Source organism: Hippopotamus amphibius, chromosome 2 (genome assembly GCF_030028045.1).
Source record: "Hippopotamus amphibius kiboko isolate mHipAmp2 chromosome 2, mHipAmp2.hap2, whole genome shotgun sequence".
Classification (NCBI taxonomy): domain Eukaryota; kingdom Metazoa; phylum Chordata; class Mammalia; order Artiodactyla; family Hippopotamidae; genus Hippopotamus; species Hippopotamus amphibius.
This window is the reverse complement of record NC_080187.1, coordinates 43,785,050-43,810,947: the sequence shown is the minus strand read 5'-3', so window position 1 is coordinate 43,810,947 and position 25,898 is coordinate 43,785,050. Positions and strand designations below refer to the sequence as shown.

General features: G+C 41.7%; 2 protein-coding genes across 4 annotated transcripts in view; both read right to left on the bottom strand.

Moving 5' to 3' along the window:
* GNA14 (G protein subunit alpha 14) overlaps window positions 1-25,898 on the bottom strand; it is a 191,942-nt gene that overhangs the window by 144,774 nt on the left and 21,270 nt on the right. For 2 of the 3 annotated variants that reach the window (XR_009051213.1, XM_057720470.1), the window contains exon 2: window positions 1,370-1,414. The exons of the other annotated variant lie outside the window; for it this stretch is intronic. Coding sequence is in view for 1 of the 2 variants with exons in the window: in XM_057720470.1 (XP_057576453.1) it covers window positions 1,370-1,414 (45 nt within the window). In the remaining variant the exon portion in view is untranslated. The remainder of the gene's footprint in view (window positions 1-1,369; window positions 1,415-25,898) is intronic. 3 annotated transcript variants of the gene reach the window in all.
* On the bottom strand, window positions 3-1,316 carry LOC130844219 (HIG1 domain family member 1A, mitochondrial). The gene has a single exon (XM_057720475.1). It carries the CDS (start codon window positions 1,264-1,266, stop codon window positions 985-987), a length of 282 nt encoding a protein of 93 aa, XP_057576458.1. The 5' UTR covers window positions 1,267-1,316; the 3' UTR covers window positions 3-984.

Here is a 25,898-nt window from a genome sequence, read left to right as displayed (position 1 = left end):
TTTTTTTTTTTTTTTTTTTTTTGTGTTCACTTACTTTAATATCACTACATTTACCATGTTATCACCATGGAATGTAAGTTCAGGTTAGACAAGAGAATTTCACAAGTACGACAAAGCATTCTGTAGTATACCAAAGTCTGTATAATATCTGACCAAACCAGCTTGCTCATAAATCACTTCCATTATAGGCAACTCATTTAAACATTTATGATTCTTATAGAGAAAACAAACATACTGCACACATTTAAAAAGTGTTCTTCATTTACCTTTCCATTAGCACTTAAATATAAACTTCCATTTCAAAATGACATTTAAAAATTACTCTAATATAACAGCCGCAAAATATAATTCTACAATTACAAAAGAGCTAAACAGGGATCTACAATTAAGTTATTCTCATGTTTACAACTATGATTCTGAAATAAATACTACTTCAAAGCAGCTCTGTTACCAGCTTTTTTTAGGTTTGGTTTAAACACACACACATATTGCCAGGAGGTTTATACTGTTGTATTCCATGCACTGTTCTGAAAGGGTTCCTCGAGAGCCAGCCAGTCCTTAAAACAGTAGTCAGTCCACAAGTCAGTCAGAAAGTTAAATTAACTGGGGTAAAGAGGATTCCTACATTACATCAAAAGCATATGATATTCTGCAGCAACTGGGAGCATTGTCAGGATTGGCACGTTGTCCTATTTAGAACTAATTTCGTAAGAAGGTGGACATTGTACCACTATCAGGTGCATTTAAAAGTGACATGTTTCTTTTGCGCTAATCCGACTCCCCTGAATGACCTAGCTAGTGAACTTGGTCACCAGTAACCTGGTCACCAGGCAAATCAAGTCTGCAAGAAAGGAAGCCAGTATTCAAATTCCCATGTAATTGTCTGACCCAAACAATTTATTTTCAACATAAACATATAACCTCAATGTGAGATGTCTAACTAAAGCAAGCACCACCAACAAGAACAAGACAGCATCTCCTCTTCTAAGGTTTAGGTTTTGCCCAGAATTCTCGATACATGGAATAGCCCATACCAAGAGTCATTGCTCCCACAACAAAGCCTTGGGCTGCCACGCGCATGTGGATCAGGTGAACAGACATTTTAGTATTTCCCCTGTTCTTTAACTTATATAATCCATATGCAACGATTGCTGCAAAACCTGCCATTCCAATGGGGACAAATGGTGCCTCTCTAGCTTTTCGGATAAGTTTAGAGCCCTGATCTTCATCATATGAAGAAAGAGAAACATCTGTGTCGCTTGACATAGTGATTGAAGAATTTTCTGACAACTACCAGACGTCTCAGGCTGCAACCGGCTTCTTATTTATGTTAGTTTTATCTAAAATTTTAAAATCTAAACACAGTTACCTTCATCTGTCAGATGGCCTCCCATCAGGATGAATGAAAGGAATCCTAAGAAAAGGGTGGAAAGAAAATTCTGCAATTCAGACAGGGTTAACAGAGGTGAACCAACTTGTTCATTCCCATTCAGCTCATTGCTATATGCCAAAATGTATACGTTACAGAACTTACGGAATGCATTATCTAGTTTCAATTAAACTGACCCTCACAAAATGTATGAGGCTTAAATAATGCCAAGAAACTGCTAATTGAAGATGCCATTAAGAATCTACATCTGCCAACCAAGAAGTTGGGCCAGAAATCCAAAATTATAATGAAGATTATTTGGAATATGGACTTATAGTCTTCTTTAATTATGACCTTGAGAGTATATTGCATCTGGAAATAACAGGACTATATACATATAATTTTTAAGTGATAATTCCTACTTTGAGGCATACATATGGAAATATTTTTTTTCTGATGAGGTGTACAATCAAGATTTGGACACTGCTGCTCTATACTATCAGCCAGCCTCCTCTGTACCATGGAAATAAACATCCTGGCATCCTTTGGCTAATCCCCGCCCTCATACCACCTTGTCTCTGGTGCTGTGCTCCCCTCGACCCTCTACTCTAACCTATGTTTCAGATGAAATAGCAGTAGGAAAAGCCAATAATCCCAAACTCAAATGCCCACAACAGTCAGGAAGGGATCACAAAATCATAAAGAGAAAAGAGTGTTTTTAAAAACACACACAAAGTACAAATGTGATGATAAGTGGAAACTGACTCTAGGTCTTAGCATTAAGAAGTAATGAGGGACTTCCTAGGTGGCACAGTTGTTAAGAATCCACCTGCCAATGCAGGGGACATGGGTTCAATCCCTGTCCCAGGAACATACCACATGCCATGGAGCAACTAAGCCCGTGCACCACAACTACTGAGCCTGTGCTCTAGAGCCCATGAGCCACAACTATTGAGACTGTGTGCTGCAACTATTGAAGCCCACAGGCCTAGAGCCCAAGCTCCGCAACAAGAGAAGCCACTGCAATGTGGAGCCCACGCACCACAATGAAGAGTAGCCCCGACTTGTAGCAACTAGAGGAAGCCCACGTGCAGCAAATAAGACCCAACACAGCCAATAAATAAATAAAATAAATTTATTTAAAAAAAAAAAGACCTTATAGTGTCATTTAAAAAAAAAGTAATAAGGATTAGTAGAGATATGGCAGCATAGAGAATGCATGTCTTCTATTCCTTCTATTCTTTGCCCATATGGGCATGCAAACCCAGAGTTGCCAGATTTTATGATATCTCAAGGGAAAAATATATCTCAAATTTTATTGGATATTACACAATGTTTAAACAGGTGCACGCGCGCACGCGCACGCGCGCACGCGCACACACACACACTTGAACTCTCCAAGACTTCAAGGCACATTTGGACCATGAACCATTAATTTGTTCTACCCACCATGGGTAGGATAAAACCTAAAACTGCAGTCATAATTCATTAATAAAATTAATAATAATTAATAAAATTAATCAAAGAGAGGCAGGAAAGAAAGAGCAAGGTTCATAGGTCATGAAGTCAGAGTCAACACAAAGTTAAAACCTGTGAAGGGGGTCCCTCTCATCAGGAAGCATGCACGAGCCTCCTAGACAGCTTCCTCCACAAGAGGACAGACAGCAGGATCAAGCAGTATCAGCAGTATTTCGTCTTGTGGAACTGAAAACCACAGCCACAGAAAGATAGAGAAAAGGAAAAAGCAGAAGCCTTTGTACCAGATGAAGGGACAGAATAAAACCCCAGAAAAACAACTAAATGAAGGGGAGATAGGCACCCTTCCAGAAAGAGAATTCAGAATAATGATGGTGAAGATGATCCAGGACTTTGAAAAAAGACTGGATGCAAAGATTGAAAAGTTTACCAAAGACCTAGAAGAATTAAAGAGCAAACAAACAGAGATAAGCAACACAATAACTGAAATGAAAAATACACTAGAAGGAACCAATAGCAGATTAACTGAGGCAGAAAGGAGAATAAGTGACCCGGAAGACAGAATGGTGATAATCACTGGTGCGGAAAAGAATAAGGAAAAAAGAATGAAAAGAACTGAAGACAGTCTAAGATACCTCTAGGACAATGTTAAACACGCCAACATTCGCATTATAGGGGTCCCAGAAGGAGAAGAGAGAGGAAGGACCTGAGAAAATATTGGAAGAGATTATAGTTGAAAACTTCCCTAACACGGGAAAGGAAATAGCTACCCAAGTCCAGGAAGCTCAGAGAGTCCCAGGCAGGATAAACCCAAGGAGAAACATGCCAAGACATATAGTAGTCAAACTGACAAAAATTAAAGACAGAGAAAAGTTATTAAAAGCAACAAGGGAAAAATGACAAATAACATACAAGGGAACTCCCATAAGGGTAACAGCTGATTTCTCAGCAGAAACTCTGCAAGCCAGAAGGGAGTGACACAATATATTTCAAGTGATGAAAGAGAAGAACCTACAACCAAGAATACTCTACCCAGCAAGGATCTCATTCAGATTCGATGGAGAAATCAAAAGCTTTACAAACAAGCAACAGCTAAGAGAATTCAGCAGCACCAAACCAGCCATACAACAAATGCTAAAGGAATTTCTCTAAGCGGGAAACATAAGAGAAGAAAAGGACCTACATAAACGAAAACAAAAAAATTAAGAACATGGTAATAGGAACATACATGTCGATAATGACCTTGAATGTAAATGGACTAAATGCACCAACCAAAAGACACAGACTGGGTGAATGGATACAAAAACAAGACCCCTATATATGCTGTCTCCAAGAGACCCACTTCAGACCTAGGGACACATACAGAGTGAAAGTGAGGGGATGGAAAAAGATATTCCATGCAAATGGAAATCAAAAGAAAGCTGGAGTAGTGATATTCTTATCAGATAAAATAGATTTTAAAATAAAAAATGTTACAAGAGACAAGAAAGGACATTACATAAAGATCAAGGGATCCATCCAAGAAGAGGAGATAATGATTTTAAATATATATGCACCCAATATAGGAGCACCACAGTACATAAGGCAAATGCTAACAGCTATGAAAGAGGAAATGCAAGGCAGAAATGAGACACAGGTGTAGAGAACAAACACATGGACACCAAGTGGGGAAAGCGGGGAGGGTTGGGGGGGATTAACTGGGAGATTGGGATACCAAATTGTACACTCTAAATATATGCTGTTTATTGTCTGTTAAAAAAAAGAGAGTAAGTTTCTATTAAAAAAAAGTCTAACTAGTAGTGTCTGCTACCATGGCAGAAACACTTAGAGTCAATTAGGATAGAAAACATGATCTCTAAGGAGAAGCCAGCAGATGTCATCTGCTCTGTAACAGGACAAGGCGGGCAGTGGGGCTGCACTCAGGTTTACACCACGCAGGGGACTGATTCACTGAAAGTGGCAGTTCTTGCAGCACTGGGGTTCCAGATCATACCCTAGGCAGGACGGCTATGGAATTGGGGACCCGGGACAAAATAAAAGTTCAAGGGGACTTCCCTGGTGGTACAGTGATTAAGACTCCATGCTCCCAATGCAGGGGGCCTGGAGCCAATCCCTGGTCAGGGAACTAGATTCCACATGCACGTTGCAACAAAGAGTTTGCATGTCACAACTAAGGAGCCCACGTGCCACAGCTAAGGAGCCCACAACTAAGAGCTGGCACAATCAAATAAATAAATATTTTTTAAAATGCAGGCCACTTCAAAAATTATTAAGAATTTCAAAAAAAAAAAAAAAAAAAAACCTGTGAAGGGGAAGGAAAAGAGAAAGAAATGGCAAGAAAAGGACATTCCATTTTCTCTGTTACTCCAATGGCATGATTCCAGTGCCCTGGCCTCTCATCTCTGAACATGCTCTACTTTGACCCTCAAGGTAGTGACACAAAACGCTCATCTGATGTGGGGTATGACCAGTGCGGAACAAACAGGATCATCACCTCCTTTTCCCAGTTAGTTTGTCCATAACGATGGAGCTTGTGATGTCTAGCCACTAAATCCCCTATATTGTTTTTACTGGTGCTTGTCTTCTGCTACATCTTTCCCATTTTATAATTCCAGATTTATCTCTTGGACTATCAGAGCTTTAAAGTCTCTACCATATTAGGATTTTTTGGATTGTTTTTCTGTAGTATTATCTACTTTGTATGCCTGTGTGGATCCCTTGTGTTTTTGCCTTTCCAGCATCCACTCGCCTTTCTTCTGGTAACAGCACTTCTATTTTGTTTACATGCTATCTTAGTGGTACTAGCAATCAAGGAAGTCCGCTTTCTTCTGACCAACCTGGGGACTTAATATTCCTCAGGTTATACCAGCCACTCTCCCCCTCTTAAATCAGGGGCCTAAGAATTGAAAGATATTTGAATAAATACATCATAAAAGAAATGACTCAAATAGACTACTCATTAATTCCTATGACCCAAAATCCCAGAGCATCTTTTCCACAACTTGGGGAAACCAAAAACCAAATTTAAAAAATGGGCAAAGGACTTGAAAAGACATTTCTCCAAATAAGACATACAAATGGTCAACAAGCACAGGAAAACTGATGTTCAACATCATTACTCATCAGGAAATGCAACTCAAAACCACAGTGAGCTACCATTCATTCCCATTAGGACAGCTATAGTTTTTTTTTTTTTTAAAGGAAAAGTGAAATCAATAAGCATTGAGAAGGATGTGGAGAAACAGGAACACTTGTATATTGCTGATGGGAGTATAGAATGATTCAGTTGCTAAGGAAAATAGTTTGGCAGTTAAAAGTTAAACATATAGTTACGGGGACTTCCCTGGTGGCACAGTAGTTAAGAATCTGTCTGCCAATGCAGGGCACACAGGTTCAATCCCTGGTCCAGGAAGATCCCACATGCCACAGAGCCACTGAGCCTGCGTGTCACAACTACTGAGCCCATGTGCTGCAACTACTGAAGCCTGCACACCTAGAGCCCATGCTCTGCAACAGGAGAAGCCACCACAATGAGAAGCTCGCACATGGCAATGAAAAGTAGCCTCTGCTCACCACATCTAGAGAAAGCACAGCAATGAAGACCCAACACAGCCAATAAATAAATGAATTGAATAAAATAAAAGAAAAAGAAAAACAAAAAACATATAGTTACCACTCAATCCCAGCAATTTCAATCCTTGGTTTATATCCAAAAGACTTAAAAACAGGTACTCAAGTAAAGACATGTACTTGCATGTTCATAGCAGCACTAGTCACAACAGCCAAAAGGTCAAGACAGCCCAAATGTCCATCAACAGACGAATGGATAAACCAACTGTGGTACATCCACACAATGGAATATTATTCAGCCACAAAAAGAAATGAAGGTGAGATGGGCTACAACATGGGCGAACCTCAAAAACATTCTGGTAAGTGAAAGAAGCAAGATACAAAAGGTCACATATTATATGATGCCATTTATGTGAAATGCCCATAACAGATTAATCCATAGAGCAAAGCACAGATTGGTGGTTACCAGGGGGAAGGGGAACAGAGGGATGAGAAGCATCTCCTGAGTAGGGACAAGGTTTCCTTCAAGTACAATGAAAATGTTTTGGAACTAGACAAATTAGTGGTTGTGCAACTTTGAAAATGAACTACATGCCACTGAATTGTTCATTTTAAAATGGTTAATTTTATGTTATGTAAACTTCACCACAATAAACACACACACACGCAAATTTATCCTCTCAGAATTCTAGAGGTCAGAAGTCCTAAAATCAAAAAGGTTGACAAGTATGCATTTCTTCTGTGGGCTCTAGAGAAGAATTCACGCTGTGCTTTTTCCAGCTTCTAGAGGCCACTGCCTTCCTTGACTTGTGGCCTCCTTCCGGCAATGGCATCCCTCCATCCCTGCTTCTGTCACCACATCTCCTTCTCTGACTCTGACGTTGCCGCCGCCCTCTGTAAGGCCCCTGTGATTACACTGGGCCCATCTGGATAATCCAGGCTACTCTCCCCATTTCAAGATCCTTAATCCATGTGCAAAGTCCCTTTTGCCATGTAAGGTAACATATTGACAGGTTTCAGCAACTGGGATGTGAACAACTTTGGGAGGCCATTATTCTATCCATCACACCCCTGTCCCTTCAATGAATTCCTTTACTTGCTTAAGTGAGAGGGTGTCTGTTGCCTGTAACCACAGAACCTCAAGCAATAAAATGCTTTCTGTTTTTCAGCATTGCATTTTGAATGAATGGGAAACATAAAGTAACAAGCAGGAGTTGGAGAGGTCTTGGCCATGACAGGAGAATGACTAAGGAAACATGTAAGAATTTTATGTTTGGTACAATGCTTTCCCGAGGAACAAGGAAGCCAGACAAACAGATACTTAATGAGTGTCTGAGGGCTGATGAAAACAAAAATGGGAATAAACTATGGAAAGTTTAACTAAAGCATTTAATCAGAGGTCGTAGAAGCAAGGATAAGACAGCACAGAGTCAGGAAAGTGTATTAAATATAAAAATCCAAGTTAGAGCACAGTTTAGCACATACAGCACGAAAATTGGTAACCACCCTTCTTTATGGGGTAACACGTTCCTGCTGTCAAGCCTGAATCTGCGTCAGAGAACACCTCAGCCCCAGGAAGTCCTCTGCTGTCCCCAGACAGAATTAACAGCTTTCTGCATTCCACAAATATGTACGGAGCACTTACTGTGTTGCTCTGAGCTGTTAGAGTCACGGTCAGTTCTTCAAATTGGCTGCAGTTTCCTCTAAGCCACTGCCTCAAAGCACCCAGGAATGCGGTGGGGGTTTGCATGTTAATCACATTAAGAAAACCAAAATGGTAGCAGAGCCAAAAAAGAGCACTGTCGGAGGCAGCCTTCAAAGGCATTTTCTTTTTTTTTTTTTTTTCATTTTCATACAGACTCAGCAACATATTTGAAAAAATCAAGTTCGGAATCACAGAACACTTGGATGCCCCAGGAATCTATTTAGTTCAGTAACTTTTAAGGTGAGTTTACCAAAACCTGGCATTGGTTTTCACAGGTGCATCTCCCACAAGCCCTGCTGGCCTGGTGAGCAAATAATCAATTGTTGCAGGTGCTTCCTGGTGGTCCAGTGGTTAGGACTTTACCTTCTAGTGCAGGGGATGTGGGTTCAATCCCTGGTTGGGGAGCTAAGATCCCACATGCCTCGTGGCCAAAAAACCAAAGACATAAAACAGAAGAAAGGGACTTCCCTGGTGGTCCAGTGGTTAATAATCTGCTTTCCAATGCAGGGGACGTGGGTTCGATCTCTGGTCGGGGAGCTAAGATCCCACATGCCGCAGAGCAACTAAGCTCACGTACCGCAACCACTGAGCCTACACACTCTGGAGCCCACACACCGCAATTAGAGAGAAGCCCTCGCACCACAGCTAAAGATCCTGCATGCCACAACAAAGATCCCATGTGCCACAACTAAGACTTGATGCAGCCAAGTCAATAATCAATTTAAAAAAAAACCCAGAAGCAATACTGTAAGGAATTCAACAAAAACTTCAAAAATGGTCCATGTACAAAATAATAATAATAATCAGTTGTGGGGACAGTCTAACTTTCTGATAGGCCAGGCCACTTTATTTCCCTGAGACTTTTAAGAACAAAGCTACTTGAATGCCTCTGCTTTAAACTGTTAGTATTGCCAATTCATTGGACTTTGACCTAGGAATTTTATTCACACCAAGCCGAGAGAGCTGGGTTTTTTTTACTCAGAAGTCAGGGTTCCTGGAAGAGCAAAGAACACTCTCGGTTCAATGCATCACCTTGGGGTTCAGGCATCCCTTGCGTATCATTCTCAAGAGCCATAGCATGAGTCAGCCCTGCTTTATAATAAGCGTTTGTTGAAAGGGGAGGAGGGTATTTGTCCAGGGTGGAGAAAGCACTGAGGGTGGCTGGATATTGCTTTCTTCCTCTCTGCTTGGGTTATAACATTCAGTACACACTGCGTGAATTAGCTTACCTAAAGCAACACTGATGGCTAGAGTTGCCCACAAAAGCATAGTCTCTCAGATTTTAATTGTGACCATCAGAATTATTGCCTTCAGTACCAAGAACGTAATGTCCTAAAATGATGTTTTGCAATTTATGTCTTTTCTAGTCAGGGAAACACAGAGTAAGTGTATAATCAAGCACTTCTCCTCCAAAATGATGAGAAAACCAATGTTTAAGAATAAGGAAACCAGTACAATGTCAGGTTTAAACTCAGCCAAACTCCCCATCATTTTCCCAGCCCTTGGTGGTCAGTTATTAAGTGATTTCTCCTTGCAAAATAAAGTTTCTGAACTTGGGCTTTGCACTGAAGGAAACTGGTATGTGCACACTATTGAGGGAACACCCGAAGATCACAACAAAACCAAGGTGACCTAAAGACACAGGTGGTGAGCACAAGTTCATGTTTTCTATGAGCCCTTGAAACTGTCCCTCCTCTTTGCTTCTCTGCTGGAGAAAAGGCGTGGTGACCAGATGTCCTGCATATTCCATGACAGCCTGACTTCATATGTTCTGTCCAGCCAACCCATAGGTCTACTGATAGTTGTCCAAATGTGTGCATCAATTTGTGTCAGGATGAGGGGCAGATGTAGCATAGCGTGGGGGCAGGGAAGTCACCTTTTTAAAGACCCATTCACCTATGGCGACAAGCAAAGTTAACTCCTGGGTCACACGTATGAAAAAAACATAAAGAACATGCATAAAGTTAGTAGGAAGATTCTATTGTTTATCAATATAAACATTCTCTAAATCAGCTCATTTTCAAAAAAAAACTAAGAAATTCCAGAACTTAAGTGGATCTTAAACTTTACTTTATTCACTTTTCTGATTAAAAAACAAGGCCAAATATCCAAATAAGTAAGAATGACATGTTGTACGCCTTAAACATAGTTTTGAATGTGGTGATTTTTGAAATCACTACTGCCACAGGTCAGGAATGTGGACCACAGGCCAGACCTGGCTTTGGGGTGAGAGATTCCACATTCCTCCCAAGGAACAGGAAACGTGAGTGACAACCTAGAAGGAATCAGTAGACTCAGTCATCTCATACACAGCGATGGACGATGAATGACAACGTCAGCGTGTTTTAGGAGATGGGCCTCACCCTCCAGGAAGGCAGATGTTGCAGTGAAATTCTGCACCTTCAGGACGACCACCCACTATTTCCGAGGAGAACTGTACTGATCAGAGTTCTCCCTCCTACAGCAAATTGCTTCCTGACAATTTCAACCTTTCTGGGTGAACTGATTACTGGTAGCTCCATCCTCGTTCTCAGATGTTTGATTATCTGGTGAAGGGGCAGGAAGATACAGTTACTAGATTAAAAGAAATAATAGGCCTCTCCTTCTCTCTCTCTAAATCTGGGTATACCAGAGAGGCAAACTATCCAGGCTTTACAATCAAATGTCCCTCGATTCAAACCCTGACCCCTCCCTTCCCTACTGTATCATCCTGGGGGACTCCTGGGAGCCTCCATCTGCTCACGGGTCAAGTGAACACGACTAACAATATCTACCTCTACCTTAGCTTGTGAAGATGAGATGGCATTATCTGTAGAAAACACGTGGCACAGTGGTATGTAATACAGTAGGCACAGTGCCTCACTCTCTCCAATTTAATGAACCTCTGTAGTGGATCAGATTATTCTACTATCTGATAACTCTTCTCCCTTGCTCAAAAACTTTCATTGGCTCCCCATTCTAAGAGGATAAAGTTCAAACTTCCTATCTGATAGGCAAGGTCCTCCACCCTGCTTTCCAAGTAGATTTGCCACAAAGCCCTTCATGCACTCCATGTTCCAGCTTCATGGGAACCACCTGAGTTTCTTGTTCACGTCCAACACTTTGCTCTCTCGGCCTGGGGTGCTTCAATCCATCCCCAAACATTTAAATGTGTGTGTGTGTGTATGTGTTCATGTTTACAAGCATGGGTTAACTTGTTATTATCAGTTGTCAAAAATTGGGAGATTTTACCTAAGAGCGGATTTCTACTTTCTCATAAAATGTAAGATCTGGCCACTCTGGGCCTATATTGTCAGGTGGAAACCACTGGGTTGGCCTGAAGAGTGGCCATCACTTTAGGAGAGACAAACTTCCTCCAATTTACCTCAGTCACCACCACTCCCTATAATGTTACACCAGCCTGATTTATTCATTAGCTGATCGGCGTGGCATTCCAAAGGCATTTGAGTTTGCACTTCCTGATCTAAGTCTTACCCACCCTAAGCCCTTCATAAATTCTTCCTTGATTCTTCCATATTAGAAATAATTTTTCTTCCTTTTTCCAAGTCCCATAAGCTGTATTTGTTAAGGCATGTCATTGCCATAAACTAATACTACAGTATGTTGCAGTATAATCCTCTATATTTTTACTTTATTGCCCTTCCTGAAGTACAAGCCCTGTGAGACAGAACCCATGACTGGACTGTGTCTGGCTTAGCATCAGATATAAGCAGGTATTTGATTAATAATTTTAACTGAACAAAAATCAAACAAGGTCCTACTGTATAGCACAGGGAACTATATTCAATATCCTATGATAAATCATAATGGAAAAGAATGTGAAAATACATATATATGTACAACTGAATTACTTTGCTATATAGCAGAAAGTAACACAACATTGTAAATCAACTATACTTCAATAATTTTTTTCCTTAAATCAGGTATTTAATCTTGGGAAAGTCCACATCTCATAAGGCATGCAGACTTTTCTACCTGGGCTAGGCTAAGTTTTAGTTATAAATAATTCCTCTTAGGAAAAATTATTAGAGAGTTGGGAGGGTGGTGGCAAGAAGTGGTGGGAGAAGGTAGGTCCACTAGGGAAGGAGAGAGAGTCACACATACAAGCCTGATGCCCCCTTTCAAATACGGTCCCAGATTCATGAGCAGGAAAATATTTCCTTAAACTCTTTAATAGCAGATGTGTTATAATTCTATATCTGGTTAACACTTTATTTTGTTCTGTGTATTTTCAGAGATGTGATTCCTGTTGAATAACACAAAAACCATGAGGTCAAGGTAGTGTTATTGCCTCCAGTTACAGAGGTGGAAGCTGAAACTGTACTTTGCAGGAACCAAATGCCCTAACAGCTCCTTGCTTCTGAAATGATGTGAGGATGTGCACGGGCCAGAGCAGTGAGTGCTTGTATCCATCCCCTAATATTTAAGAGAGAGAGAGAGAGGGAGAGTGTGTGTGTGTTTGAGGGGACAGCAACACGTCGGTCTGTACCATCTAAGCTCTGATCGGGGCTGCACAACACACCCTGCAAAGAATCACAATCACTCTTTTTTCTACAAATTCTCCTTTTTAACTGTGCTGTTCTACTACTCACTGGCAATGCAGAGAAAGGGCAAAAGAAAAAACAAATTCAGGTCAAATGACAATATGTACATAGTTTTAAAGGCTTGCTTAACAATCTTTTTTTTTTAACTCTTCTAGTGAGCAAATGAGGTGGTCTGAGAATGCTGAAACCACCTTATATTGTACAGTTGTTCACCATTTAGAAAATACTTCCTAGAACTTTTTGCCTAATGCATTGGAATCTGAAAAGCCTGTTCACAGCAAGGCCTCATTGGCTGAAGTCTTCTTATAAGGGGGTGGGTGGACAGGGAGTGAGGTTACATCACAGCACAAACTGAAGAAATTGGAAACAGTTACAGGGGTGAGGAAATAATGCAGCAGCAACATGTTGGACCTTCAAAAGGGTCAGAGTATAAGAACTCTGAGTTTAGAGACTGGGCAGGCCCATTCCTTGAATCTAGGCTTATGTTTTTCCAGATACTCAGTTCTTCCAGTCCCAGGTGGACATCATGCCTGCCCTGCAGAAAAAGGCTGGGTCTGAGTTTCAGAACTTCACCAGCACTCCCAGCCGTCTCTACATCAGCTCAGAGTGGCAGAAGGAAAAGGTACATTTCCACGGCCCATTCTACAGCTCTGGTCTCCAGCTGGCCCTAAATAGGATAAGAACTAAAAACAAATCAAAATGCATCTTACACCCAAAGTTTCAGGTGTCTGTGGGTGGGCTGCTGGGTTCTGAAGAACCATGGCTGAGATGACATCAACCCTCTAGAGCTAGTCGGTCTTGGTAAAAAGACCTTCTTCCCTAGATTTTCCACCTTGAAAAGGGTCCCACGCTCATGTTGAAAACGCAAGACCTTGGCTGGTTTCTAGAATAAGTGAAAGGAACGGAAGGACTTGTCAACTGCCATGAAAAACCCTTTCCTGATTTATAACTGAATTTGTAACTAACAACCCTTTCTTAGAATGGAAGACACTGGGCTTGACCTGGGCCTGGCCAGTTCATTCAACCATGGTATCTCCCCTACATGTTGGGGAGAACAGCAGCCTGCACTCAGTAAGTCCATGCCCACTGCAAACAACTCTGCTTTCGTTTAAAGCAAGAAAACACTCATGTGTTAACTATTTAAAAAAAAAAAAAAAAAAAAAGAACACTGCAGGCCCTTGGGAACAGAAAATAAGTGACCAGCATTTTGTGTGTGAGTGTGGGGGGTTAAACTAAGCCTCTGCCTGAAACACCCTTCCCCAGAACTCCCCCCCGCCACCCTTCAATGCCCAGCTCAAACACCACCTTTTGCAAGAAATCTCTGACTACTTCCCAACCACAACACTTTGAGCCCCTGGCTTGGCACTAGCTATGTCCTGTGATGTACTACTACTGCTGCCACATCTCTTATATTTGCCTTCCCCACACTACTTGGCATGATAGACCAGTACACAGCTGAAGCTTGATGAACATTTGTTAAATTAACATCTAGATTTATTCCTTGGCTTAGCTCACCAAGGATTTAAGGAGCTAAATGAATGAATTACAGATGGGCCTGTGCCTTCTCTACCCCAAATGGGCCATCACAGCTCATGAGCAGAGACTGACAAATGCCTTCAGTGATTCCTCTTAGCTCTTAACTCATATTAACTACCATTTATCGAGGGCTTTCTAGGTCCACTGTGCTGAATGAAACACACACTCACACACACACACTCCTTGCAGAAGATGAAACCAGTGGCTATTTAACTTCTCTGAGCCTGAGATTGCACAGTTAGGAAGAGGCAGCAGTGTGATTCGTCCTCAAAGCCCCTGCTTTTATCCAGCCCATCATATGACTCCCTTCCGAACTGTTGTTCCCAAAGCGAAGGCTGATTATGAGATTGTAAAACACCACGGCTCTCATTTCCTTTCCACTTCCTGCTGCTTGCAACTAACCCACGCTATCACTTGACAGGCATGTGAGTGTGATAAAGTAAATCTGGACAGCACCATGGACAGGAAATGAATTTCACTGTGGCGAAATTTAAAATGCAGCCATTTTGACAAGAGAAAGATAGGAAAGAAGCACTCAAGGCTTTTAGAGATGTTTTCAAAAGACAAGCACCTCTTCATGGATTGAGCTGATTTTTTTTTTTAAACAAAGACAAGATATGAGCCCTTTGGAAGATGGCCCAAGCACAGGGCTTTGTTTATCTCCTAGGACCGAGAGAATGGAAATGGCACGTTGGTGCTCAGGCAGACCTTCAGGGAGGGAGCTGTTATCTCCCCTGAGGGGCAGGAGGCCATGAACGCATCACTCAGTGCGCTGCATGAAAATGTCCAGCACCACTGAGGCTTCTGAACAGAAAAAAGCAAAGCCACCTCATGTCCCTCTGCGTGATGACTTGCTTCTCTCTGAATGCCAGTATGCCTAAGTTCATCCTCTACAGACAGTGTCACCAAACGTCATTCACTGCAAATATACACATAAATGTTGGGATCGATAAAAAGATATTTTCTTAATGACTGAAATTAAGCTATAGTTCATCAAGGTGATTTTAAAAACCTTGGAAGGACGACAGTGTTTTACATTAATTTCTTTGTTTCTGGCCAAAGAGACTTGGTGCTTATAACACAGCACTACACAATTGACATTTATTGACTGTTTTTACTTAGGATTAGAAGCTAAGACCTGACTCAGAAATCCAAAAGGCTTTCTTTTAACCAAGGTTCTTGCTCTCTTCTACGCCTCCTCCCCCCAGAATCCCATAATGAGTGCTTGTGATGCTGCTGTGTGATACGCCAAGATTAGAAGAGATGAAATATTCCCTGGGATATCCTTCACGTGGTAGCATCAGGGGAAGAAACAGGAATAACAGATTAAGATAATTCCAAAATATTCCAAAAGGGAGGAAAAACAAGTCTGGCCATTTTATTATCTTGAAATAAGTCTTGAATTCCAATCCTGGTTGAATTTGTTGAAGGATGATTTCATAGCTATTGGCCACACTTCAAACAGCATTCCTCAGGACCTAATTCAACCCATCAGAACTGCCCTGACAAAGCTGACATCCTACCTATATTTAGGTTCCTTCTAAAGATGTTGAACTTGACCATGTAAAACTCTCTTGATCCCACAGCCTAAACTTCTCTGGAGAACTGATGAACATATTTAGCAGAAATGGCTCTAAGTGGCCTTGAAATGGTCACAGCATAACTTCGAAGACAAAACTGAGTTTTGAAAACCAAACCCACAGCATCAGACCCAATCATGTTGATGAACTGGATGAATAGCCTCTGCCTCGATTGAAGATAATGTTTCTGACCCATCTTCTTCAGTAAGTTTTTAAAATATTGGTCCTGCTTGGTGTTCCAGCCTCAATGCTCTTCTTGGTAGAATTTTTCCCACATTTACTGAAAGATGAGATATTTGATAAAATTCTCCCTTCTAACGTCCTCCAACAATTTTTTATTAAAAAAAATTTTTTTTTAACATGTGGAACCTCTTTCCTTTTGTTTATATTGAAACCTGGTTGATATATTACTTAGCCCACTTAGTCATCTTGTGTTAATTTGGCAATATTTCATGGCAGTGGGGAAAGAACTGTATTACTTTTAGGGGCTGGACCACCTCAAAAGTTTGGAACTAATACAAGTATACTCCTGACCGAGCCATCTTTGTATTTTCACATCCTAGGACAGAATGGAGCACATCAGGTAAGTATTTCTCAGCTGAATGAACAAACTGAAACCCTACTCATCATTCAATATCCAGCTCAAAATCCACTCCCATGAATACTTCTTTGCTCACCAAAGACTGTGGTGATTTCTGACCTCTTGTGTAGTTTATCATTTTATCTATTTAGCTGCCCAGGTAGAGTGTATGTTACTTCACAGACAGTGCTTCCTGCTCAAAAACACTGAGCAAATGTAAGTTGTAAATCTGCCTCAAATCCAGGAAACCAACAAAATTTCCTGGCAAATATTTGGAGGGTCCCATTGCTTCTGAGGCTCAAGGAATCTAAAAAGCAAGAAACAGGGATAAAACCACTCTTTATACAGTTCTTACTAATTCCTGATCCAACAAATGGAATGCAAAACACCAACTGGGCTCCATGCAAAGAACCAGGGGGACTCTGTCCTTTAGGCTGTGTATGCTTTGATCAGCTGCTTTAACGAGCAGTCTCCAGGAGTTCCCTATTTAAGTGAAAAGTACCTTGGTGGGTACTAATCTGATGCACCAGTTCATTCAACACTATGATTCATAGTTATTTGTGGAGTGCCCATTTATATCTAAATAATAAACCATGAGCCGGGGATATAAAAATGGGTAACACTGCCTCTGATCTCAAGGGCATCTCCCATTAGGGGAGACTGATATGAAAATACTTATTAAGCAATATAACAAATATGATAATAGATGAGCACATCAAGTACTTCAGAGAAGAAAATAACTCACTCAGCTGAGAGTGTCAGGAATTTTTTTACACAGAGTAATTGAAATTAGAGTTAAGTCTTGCAAAATGAACAAGATTTTCAGCAGATGTCAAGTCAGGAAACAGTATTCTGGACAATGAAAACAGCATTGGCGATACAACTGCATGCTTGGAATAACCACTGCTATTAACATCTGGGTTTGAATTTATTCATTGTGTAATTAGGTCATTCGGGAAAATGAAGGCCCTGGAAGAGACAGTTGCACAGCAGAGAAATTTCAAGTAGGGAGGAGAAAGACTAGAAGCCTCTGCTGTGATACTGAGCATCCTTGTAAGGGACTGTGGGCAGCTCACACCTCATACAAAGGGTGGTGAGTGGGCTGAATCCAGCAACTGGATTTGCTCTGAGAGGTAATCCCTCCTAATTCCCACAAAGGCACTGTAGAGTCTGACTGCGGCTCTGCTGGTTAACAAAATTTGATTGCCATGCAGAAAACAGAGGAGAGTGGGGACAAATACCACCAGATTTATCGTTGAGATAAGCCCAGCCCTGAGGACTCGGCCAACCCCAGGGGAGCCTGCCCTGGTCTATTGTGGTCTATTTTCTGTAATAGTCAAGTAGAGACGTGTTGGTGTGTGGACCACGAGCTGACAGTTGCCACTGGGCCTCCTTCAACATGAGGCATTTCTCCTGGTGAGACATCCCTTCCATCATCCTCTGTCATATGGAGTAACATCAAGGTTTCAGGCTACGGGAGTCCCTTTCCTGGGACATGGTGGCTGCTGACAGAAATAAAGCAAATGAAAAATTTTGAACTAGCAAAACAAAAAGAGGGACCTGTAGAGTATGCATTTATACCATAAAGGACCTCAGTTTTACAAGAGAGGTAACAACACTTCTCTTCCTGTTTCATTTAAGATGCAACTATAAATGGTCTGAATGTCCTTATTCGGAGGGCTTTTCATAATTCTCTAGTTAAGAAAAAGTATTGGAAGCCCAGATTTGATTATGATGTCCAAACTCTGAAGAGGGGAAAGCTAGGGCATGTCTCCTTTCATCACAATTTAAACCAGTAAAAATTAATGATGGTCAAGTCCCTGAGAGCTCAAGCATTCTTACCAAGAGCTTCTGTCAATAAAATTGATTTTTTTAAACCTTTTTTCCCTTAGGAAAGTTTGAGAGCAATTGATTTCTCCTTTTTACTAATGCCTGGAGTACACAGAAACGTACGAGGGTTCTCTCTAACACAACTGGGAAATTCATGGCCTCCAATATCTCCTTCCCAGCCTGTAATGTATACACTCACTAATGCTTGTCACATGACACCCAGAGTTGCTACAACATACGCGGGCAATTCCTCTTGAGAGACTCAGGGACTTCAGAGGGCAAGATGAGGAACCGAAGCGTGAAAAACAGAGCATGAATGATGCCAAGATCTAGGGATCTCTGGCAAAAGGAAGAGAAGTCAAAGGAAGAAACTTTTTACTCAAGATTAATTAATTGCTAACATCTGTGCTCATAGACAGATGCCTCATTTATTCTGATGGAATCAGACTCTCTGGCCCTGCACGCTGTATGTTTTAGAAACTAGGATCTCCCATACTTTCAAATGGGAACACAACACATACTCCTGTCACAACAGGGCTTTATTCTATGTAGAAAGATATGTCATTCGTAGGAGGAGGTAGCTGGGCACAAAGAGGAAACAGCATGAAAGTGAAGTGAGTTTACCCAGAGCAATAAAAGAAGAACTTCCTGATTAGTAGTTAAACCCTAGCAGATCATGAAAGTAGCCTACAGCCACCTTAGGGACACAGAACAACATTGGCACTGAACAGCAGAAGGCAGCAGTGTGTAGACCCAACACACCCCCTGTGCCTGCCTTCTGCTTGGAAGATACTGATTCAGCGCCTTGCTGAGCCACTAAAGGGTCTTCTTTTTTCTCAGTGACTCATCTATCAGGGCTTGAAAACTGACAGCCAAGCAATTACACCTAACCTTTGGGAGGATTCTGCTCAGTCCTCACTGTGCTTTAGAATTACTTGATCCTGAGCATCTTTCAAAGGGCCCCCTGCTCCCTGGTTTGCCTTCGTCACCATTGCTCCTAGTTGTCCTCACATACACAGCCTCCCTGCCTGCGCCAATTTATGTCTGAGTGGCCTCTCACCCCATTAATGGTATTGCCTGAACAAAGAAAGGAGCACTGCATTTGATGACTGTCGGCCCTAAGGCTTCAATTATGCTCACAGACTTTATAGTTCACTAATGTTCAAGTTTCCGTCGTTTAGGACATGGAAATTACCATCCATGCCAATTCCCTGAATCTCTTCATATGACAGACTAAATTTTTTTCCAAGGTGGACAAAACAAATAGTAGTAACTCATTCATGGTTCTCTGACCTCAAAGCAAATACAACTGCCAGTGAGTTTCAACAAATGGCGTGCAAGGGAACCTTACAATTAATGAACCAACCAATTCTGTGCTTTGTGGAGGTCTTATTCTGTCCACTAGGATGTTGCCCATCAGTGCTTATAGCTGACCCCTGGGAGAGACCTGGTTATCCCGCAGATGCCGGATCTCTGTTTTCATCCTCACCAGCCTGCACCATCCTCCTTTCCGGCCAGGACCACCACCTTTTTTGCACTGCACCTACAAGAAAACTGTTCCTTGCGTCATTCTCCTTTCCTTTTTTCTCTTGTAACCTCTGTAGTTATGAGCTCTTCCCTTACACTCTAGCTACTCCCAGAACTTTCCCAATTGAAGGACCTTTATCAGGGCCAGCCACACGGCATGTGAACTGTAAGATGCGCCCAGTGCTTTCCGCTCAGAAGGGCCCTGGGCTTAGTTTAGTGCTCTGCTGCTGCCATCTTGCCTTTCTTCATCATTTCTGCACAAGGGACCCTACATTTTCATTTTGCACCAGCCCGCAAATTACATAACAAGTCTTGAACATCTTTTCACCTGCCACCCAATTCATAAATGCCCTGCATGTCCTGGATTATATTTGCTTGCTGCCAATGCTTTACTGCCCTCACTAAAGTAGGGCAAACATCAGGTCATGCCAGGCTCCTGACAAATCAGTGGCTGTCAAAGTTTGAGCCACAAAGCTCTTCTCACAGTTGGCAGGCTCATACTGATTCCTGTTTTATGGGCCCATTTATATTCTTCCATGAACAATGATATTTATATTAAAATTAGGCATCACTTCCTCCTGTTACAAAAGCAATGCCCCTCCTCCTGGCCATACCACTATGACAGTTTTGGGGTATGGAAAACGCAGAGTGGGTGGGGTGTGACAAGATTTGGTCTGATGACTGGAGACGTCTAAGAGCCACTGATGCAGACCCCAAACCAAACCTACTTGTATTATCAGGAATGACCCCAGGTTCCTATAGTTCCAGGAAAACAGGAAGAATGAGCACTAGCCTGGTCTGTGCTTCTTAAACTGGGGGAGAGAAACCAGAGGGCAGCCAGCAGTGTGCCTGGCCACAAAAGAAATGTCTAGAAAGTTGCTGCCTCTCATTATAATTAATCTGAAATGTTATTTTCAATATAGGAATAAATGTTTTAGAGCTTAATGTAAAACCCCCATTCATTTTTGTAAATATAAGGCTTCAGAGATATTTCCTGCTGAGATACCTTGAGCTTATGCCCAAGTGCCTAGGGTTCCTCCTTCATTCTCTTCTGCTGCTAAGGTCACTTGGGTAAAAAAATTGAGATGCTCTGTTCTGCTTATGTCCAAAACCACAATATGACAAGGTCTCAGAAGATGACAGTGCCGTGGTTTGTATTTAGAAGAAAGCAAATATCTGGTAGAAATAGATGTTCCCAAAATCCTATAAAAATGGCAAAACTTCAAAGGTTGAGGTTGAGCCTCTATCATTTTGGTGAACCCCTAACTAGAGGTCCAAAGTCAGCAGGGAAGGGTAGAATTCAGGGTGGATGCTCTTCCTTCCACAGAACGTCACTAAGGTGAATCTGGTCATGTGGGCACCAGGACCAGCTGATCACCCTCACAAGTCCACATTTCCACAGATACTGTTTGGAAACATGAAAAGATAAACCCCATCTGGTACTCTCTCATCACTAACCACCTGGCAGTCCTGCAGTTCTTACCAAAGAAGCAGAACGACATGAAGCAAAAACTCTGGTGTAAGATGAAAAGGTGAGGGAAGAGGAGGCTGGAAATCCTAGAGAAACGTCACTTGGCCTGACTCAAAGAGGAAGATGAACCCGGCAAGTAGTTTAAGACTCACTCATGTTTCTCTCCTTTCATGTACCGGATCTCAGCATTTTAAGGCATAGAAAGTCCCTATTATTTCCCCATTCGACTACAGGAGACCTTCATAAATTAGAGTCACTCTCAGAATTTTATTGTCTTCCTTCTTTCTTTTTCAAGAAGAGTCTAAGCAAGAATGCTCACTGCAGGGAGTTCCCTGGTGGTCTAGTGGTTAGGATTCAGCACTTTCACTGCCGTGGCCTGGGTTCAATCCCTGGTTGGGGAACTGAGATCCCGCAAACCACATGGCAAAAAAAAAAAAAAAAAGTTCACTGCATGACAGTGACTGACTGCTGTGTGAATGCCAATTTGACCCTGGGACCTACACCGTGTCTGGCACAAAGAAATGCTCAGTAAGTGTGAAATTTTTCAAGAGGCTAAGATCTTTTTTCTAGTGACTATGTCGCGTACATTTTTGCATCACGGAGAAGGCTCAAAAAAGAGTCATTGCATGAACACTGCCACAAGAGTTGCTCTTTTGTCACTTATCATGTATGAGGATGAAATACAGCTGACAAAGACCTATTCAATGAGAAAGGAGGCCAGGATCATGGGTCAGAAACCACACTGAGCTGGAAGCCAAGGACCCTTGGTTCTAGTTCTGATTCTTTACTAATTAGTAAGTTTCTCCTCTTGGTCCCAGTAACCTCAGCTTGAAATAATGAAGTTGAACTATATGATTTCTAAATTCCTTCCAAGTCCTAAGATCCTTTTATAAGCGGCATTATTTTTCCATTCCAAAACAAAACTAGATAGAAGACTATCCATTGGCAAAGAGCAAGTCTTGATAAAATTTAATACACTGTTGAGAGACATCTCCCTTTCCAGTTAATGGGGTGGGGGTGGGAGAAGCCATTCAAACAATGAAGTAATTCAGGAAATGTTTGCCAGAGCAAGATGAACTAGATTCTTAGGTGGGCAGCGGTGAAATGAAACAGAAACATTGTAAGTGCTTCATTATTCTCCGGAAAGGAAGAAGACCATTCTCTCTTTTCAAGGCCTTGACCCAGGAGAAGGCAATATAATTGATCTGGATAAATTACCAGCAATTAAAAGCTATTGTTTTCTAAAAAGGAAAAAAAAAAAGGCTATCTCCAACCAAAAAATTATATTCTGAGAAAGTAATTTTCCTGTTACCAGGGTAAAAAATCTCATTCCTAAATCTTCCTAGTACAAGTATGTACAAATCTCTTTGAAATCAAGCACTATTTCTCCCTACAAACCTATTACGTTGGTTGTTATTTTTGGAACAACTAGTTAATGAATATTATCCTGTGATTATACAAAATCAGTATCTCAACCTCCTGAATTTTTTCTTCGTTAATATGCATAGCCCCCTTCTTTTCAGGAGGTGGATGGCCATTATCATTAAAACAAGTATAATGAATATCAACACGGAGACCTCTGTTTTCGGATGCTGTGTCTCCTGCATATTAGCATACCCACTGTGTCTTAGCAAAGCTCAAAAGAGAATTGGTGCATGAATGCTGCCATCAAAGGGGCTATAAAGGGCTTAATTAGAGTTCATGGAGGGAGTCATTTTCGGAGTAGATGTTGCAAAAGGAAAAAATGCTGTATGGCTCAGAAGCTTCAACTTCCCTAGGCCTTTTGTTTTGGACTGAATGTCTGTGTCTCCCTAAAATTCAAGTTGAATCTCTAACCCCTAATGTAACAGTTATAGGATATGGGGCATGTGACAGGTAATTAGGTTTAGACGAGGTCATGAGTGTGATGGGATTAGTGCCCTTCTAAGAAGTGACATCAGAACATCCTCTGTCTGCTATGTGAGGATATAGCAAGAAGGCAGCCATCTGCAAGCCCGGAAGCGGGTTCTCACCAGAACTCAACCATGCTGGCACCATGATCTTGGACTTCCCAGCCTCCAGAAGTCTAAGAAATAAATATCTATTATTTCAGCCACTCAGCATATAGTGTCCTGTTATAGCAGCTCAAGCTAAAACTATTTCCTTTCCTTATCTGGAAAATAATGGATTTCCCTCAAATGATTTGAGATTCTTTAAAGCTTCAAGTCTATGATAGTAAAAGAAAGGACAGGTTACCATAGATGTAGAATAAGAGAATTTCAAATTAATCACTGGCTCGTACAGACAGAGATATCAAGTGACATGCTGGAAAGGCACTAGTAAGAAATCAGAATAATAAGTGATTGCTGATGAATCCTGAAAACAGAAACCACCATACATCAATGAGCAGGGAGAGTGGCTTGAGAGAACCACTGTTTGAGGCAGGTGGTTTGGAGTAAGTATGTATGGGAGTTGAGATGGCTTAGTGAAGGTTCTTAAGGAGGGCATAGTGGGCCAAACTTGTTCAGACATATCTTATACAGATTAACATCATCTGAGCCTAACACACTTGAACGTGGTATAAAGAATGGCTGTGAGAACCAGAAGAAAGTTTCCCAGGGAGATCAACTCCAAAGACCCTTACGAACTTTTCTGATTGTTTAATGTCTCTTCAATGCCTGCTTCATGTTCTATATTCAGTTCTTAGGGCTGCTGTAACAAAATACCACACTGGGGGGCTTAAACAATTGGGTGAAATTTACATCTCATGATTCTGGAGGCTGGGAAGTCCAGGATCAAGGTGCTGATCAATTTGGTTCCTGGCAAGAGCTCTCTTTCTACCTTGCAGATGGCTGCCTTCTCCCTGTGTCCTCACATGGGGGAGAAAGAGACAGAGAGAGCATAAGCTCTCTAGTGTCTCTTTATAAGGGCACTAATTTCATTGGACCAGGGCCCCACTGTCCTGACCTCACTTAACCCAAAGGCCCATCTCCAAATGCCATCTCATTGGGGATTATGGCTTCATCATATGAATTGGTGGGGGGTGGGGGCGGGATACACAATCATTCAGTCTATAACATGCTCCTCTACACTCACAAACTTAAAGCTAAATAAGCCATTCATTCATTAGTGCCAATATCTATGAGATTGATTGAGTGCAGGCAACCAAATAAACTACTTCTAACACATAACTCTGTCATAATATTATAGACCACAGCAAAGAAAAACAATACTCATCTACTGGAAATATTTGTGAGATGTAAGAAGACTGGACTCTTGCCACCCATTTTCCCCCTCTCACTTAAAAAGGATTCTGGTTTCACTCCTTAAGCATTTTCTCCTCCCTCATCCTTCAAGGATGACGGCCCTTGTCAAACTGGAGACTTAATAATGCAGAATTGGAAAGGCAGAGTAGAATAAGAAGTAAGTGGATAAAGACACACACAATGAACCACGCAGCTCAGGGCTTAGATCCAGTTACATTTGATTTACTCTGCCTTATTCTCAAGTGGGTTTTTGTTGTTGTTGTTGTTTTGAAAATACCACATTGCATTTTATTTATGGTCTTGGGTATAACCACTTTTTTTTTTTTTTTTGGCTGTGTTGGGTCTTCATTGCTGCACACGGGCTTTGTCTAGTTGTGGCGAGCGGGGACTACTCTTCATTGTGGTGCTCGGGCTTCTCATTGCAGTGGCTTCTCTTGTTGCAGAGCCCACTCTAGGTTCATGGGCTTCAGTAGTTGCAGCACGCAGGCTCAGTAGTTGTGAAACACGGGCTTAATTGCTCCACAGTGTGTGGGATCTTCCCAGACCAGGTATCGAATCCACATCCCCTGCATTGGCAGATGGATTCTTAACCACTGCACCACCAGGGAAGTCCTTCTCAAGTGGTTTTAAGGCAGCTAGAAGACTGAGACTACAGTGGTGGCTGTCAAGAACTAAGAAGGTTCTGGGATTTTACCCTACTTGCAGGCTAACAAGTTAGCCTGCCACAGTTTTCACAGATGCTGGCAGAAGGCATAAAACTCCAGGATCAGAGACAAAGGACTTTATTACAAATAGCACTAAAAGAAGCATAAGCATCAAGATATTTGTATCAGTTCTCCTGCTCCAACGTCCCAAGGGGGCCATGTGGACTGGCCTAGATGGATGCCTGGAAGCTCTGTGGTTTCATTACAGGAGAGGAACTCTGAGCTTAGGAAACCTGAATCTTTTAGAATGGGCAGTAAGCAGGCCTGCCCTTTACTCTGGAGATAGACACTATCTTTCAAGACTATTTGTTATACCAACAGCAGCAAGCCTTGAAAGGAAAGTCCAAGGGAAGGACAGTTAGTGCCTTGCTTCCAAGACATGAAGACACAGGAGAGGTCCATGAGGAATTACCTCCCAGCAATGGCCATGGAGGTGGAAAACAGATTTTGGACAATAAATCTCCCTCCGCTTTAATGGTCCTCCTTTGTACTGCCCCCTTTTCCAGCCTCTTTCTTACACGTGATCACTAGAGAAAAAGAAGTAAGCAAAGCCAAGGCAAAGGAAATTAAAACTCATTTTTCTGCTATTGGTGGATTTTAGTAACTTGTCCTTCTTATACCCACCACAGCCTGCTGCCGAAGTTAAAAATGGAAAAGACTATTTTGAGTAATCCAAACAGCATTTATCCTTTAGATTTCTACACTGAGCTGCCATTATGGACACAAATGTACTGAGAATGCTCTCGTAATCTGGAAGTTTC

What these genes read in the sequence shown, in the direction of transcription:
- LOC130844219 (XM_057720475.1), bottom strand. Translation starts at nt 1,266, where the DNA reads ATGTCAAGCGACACAGATGTTTCTCTTTCTTCATATGATGAAGATCAG.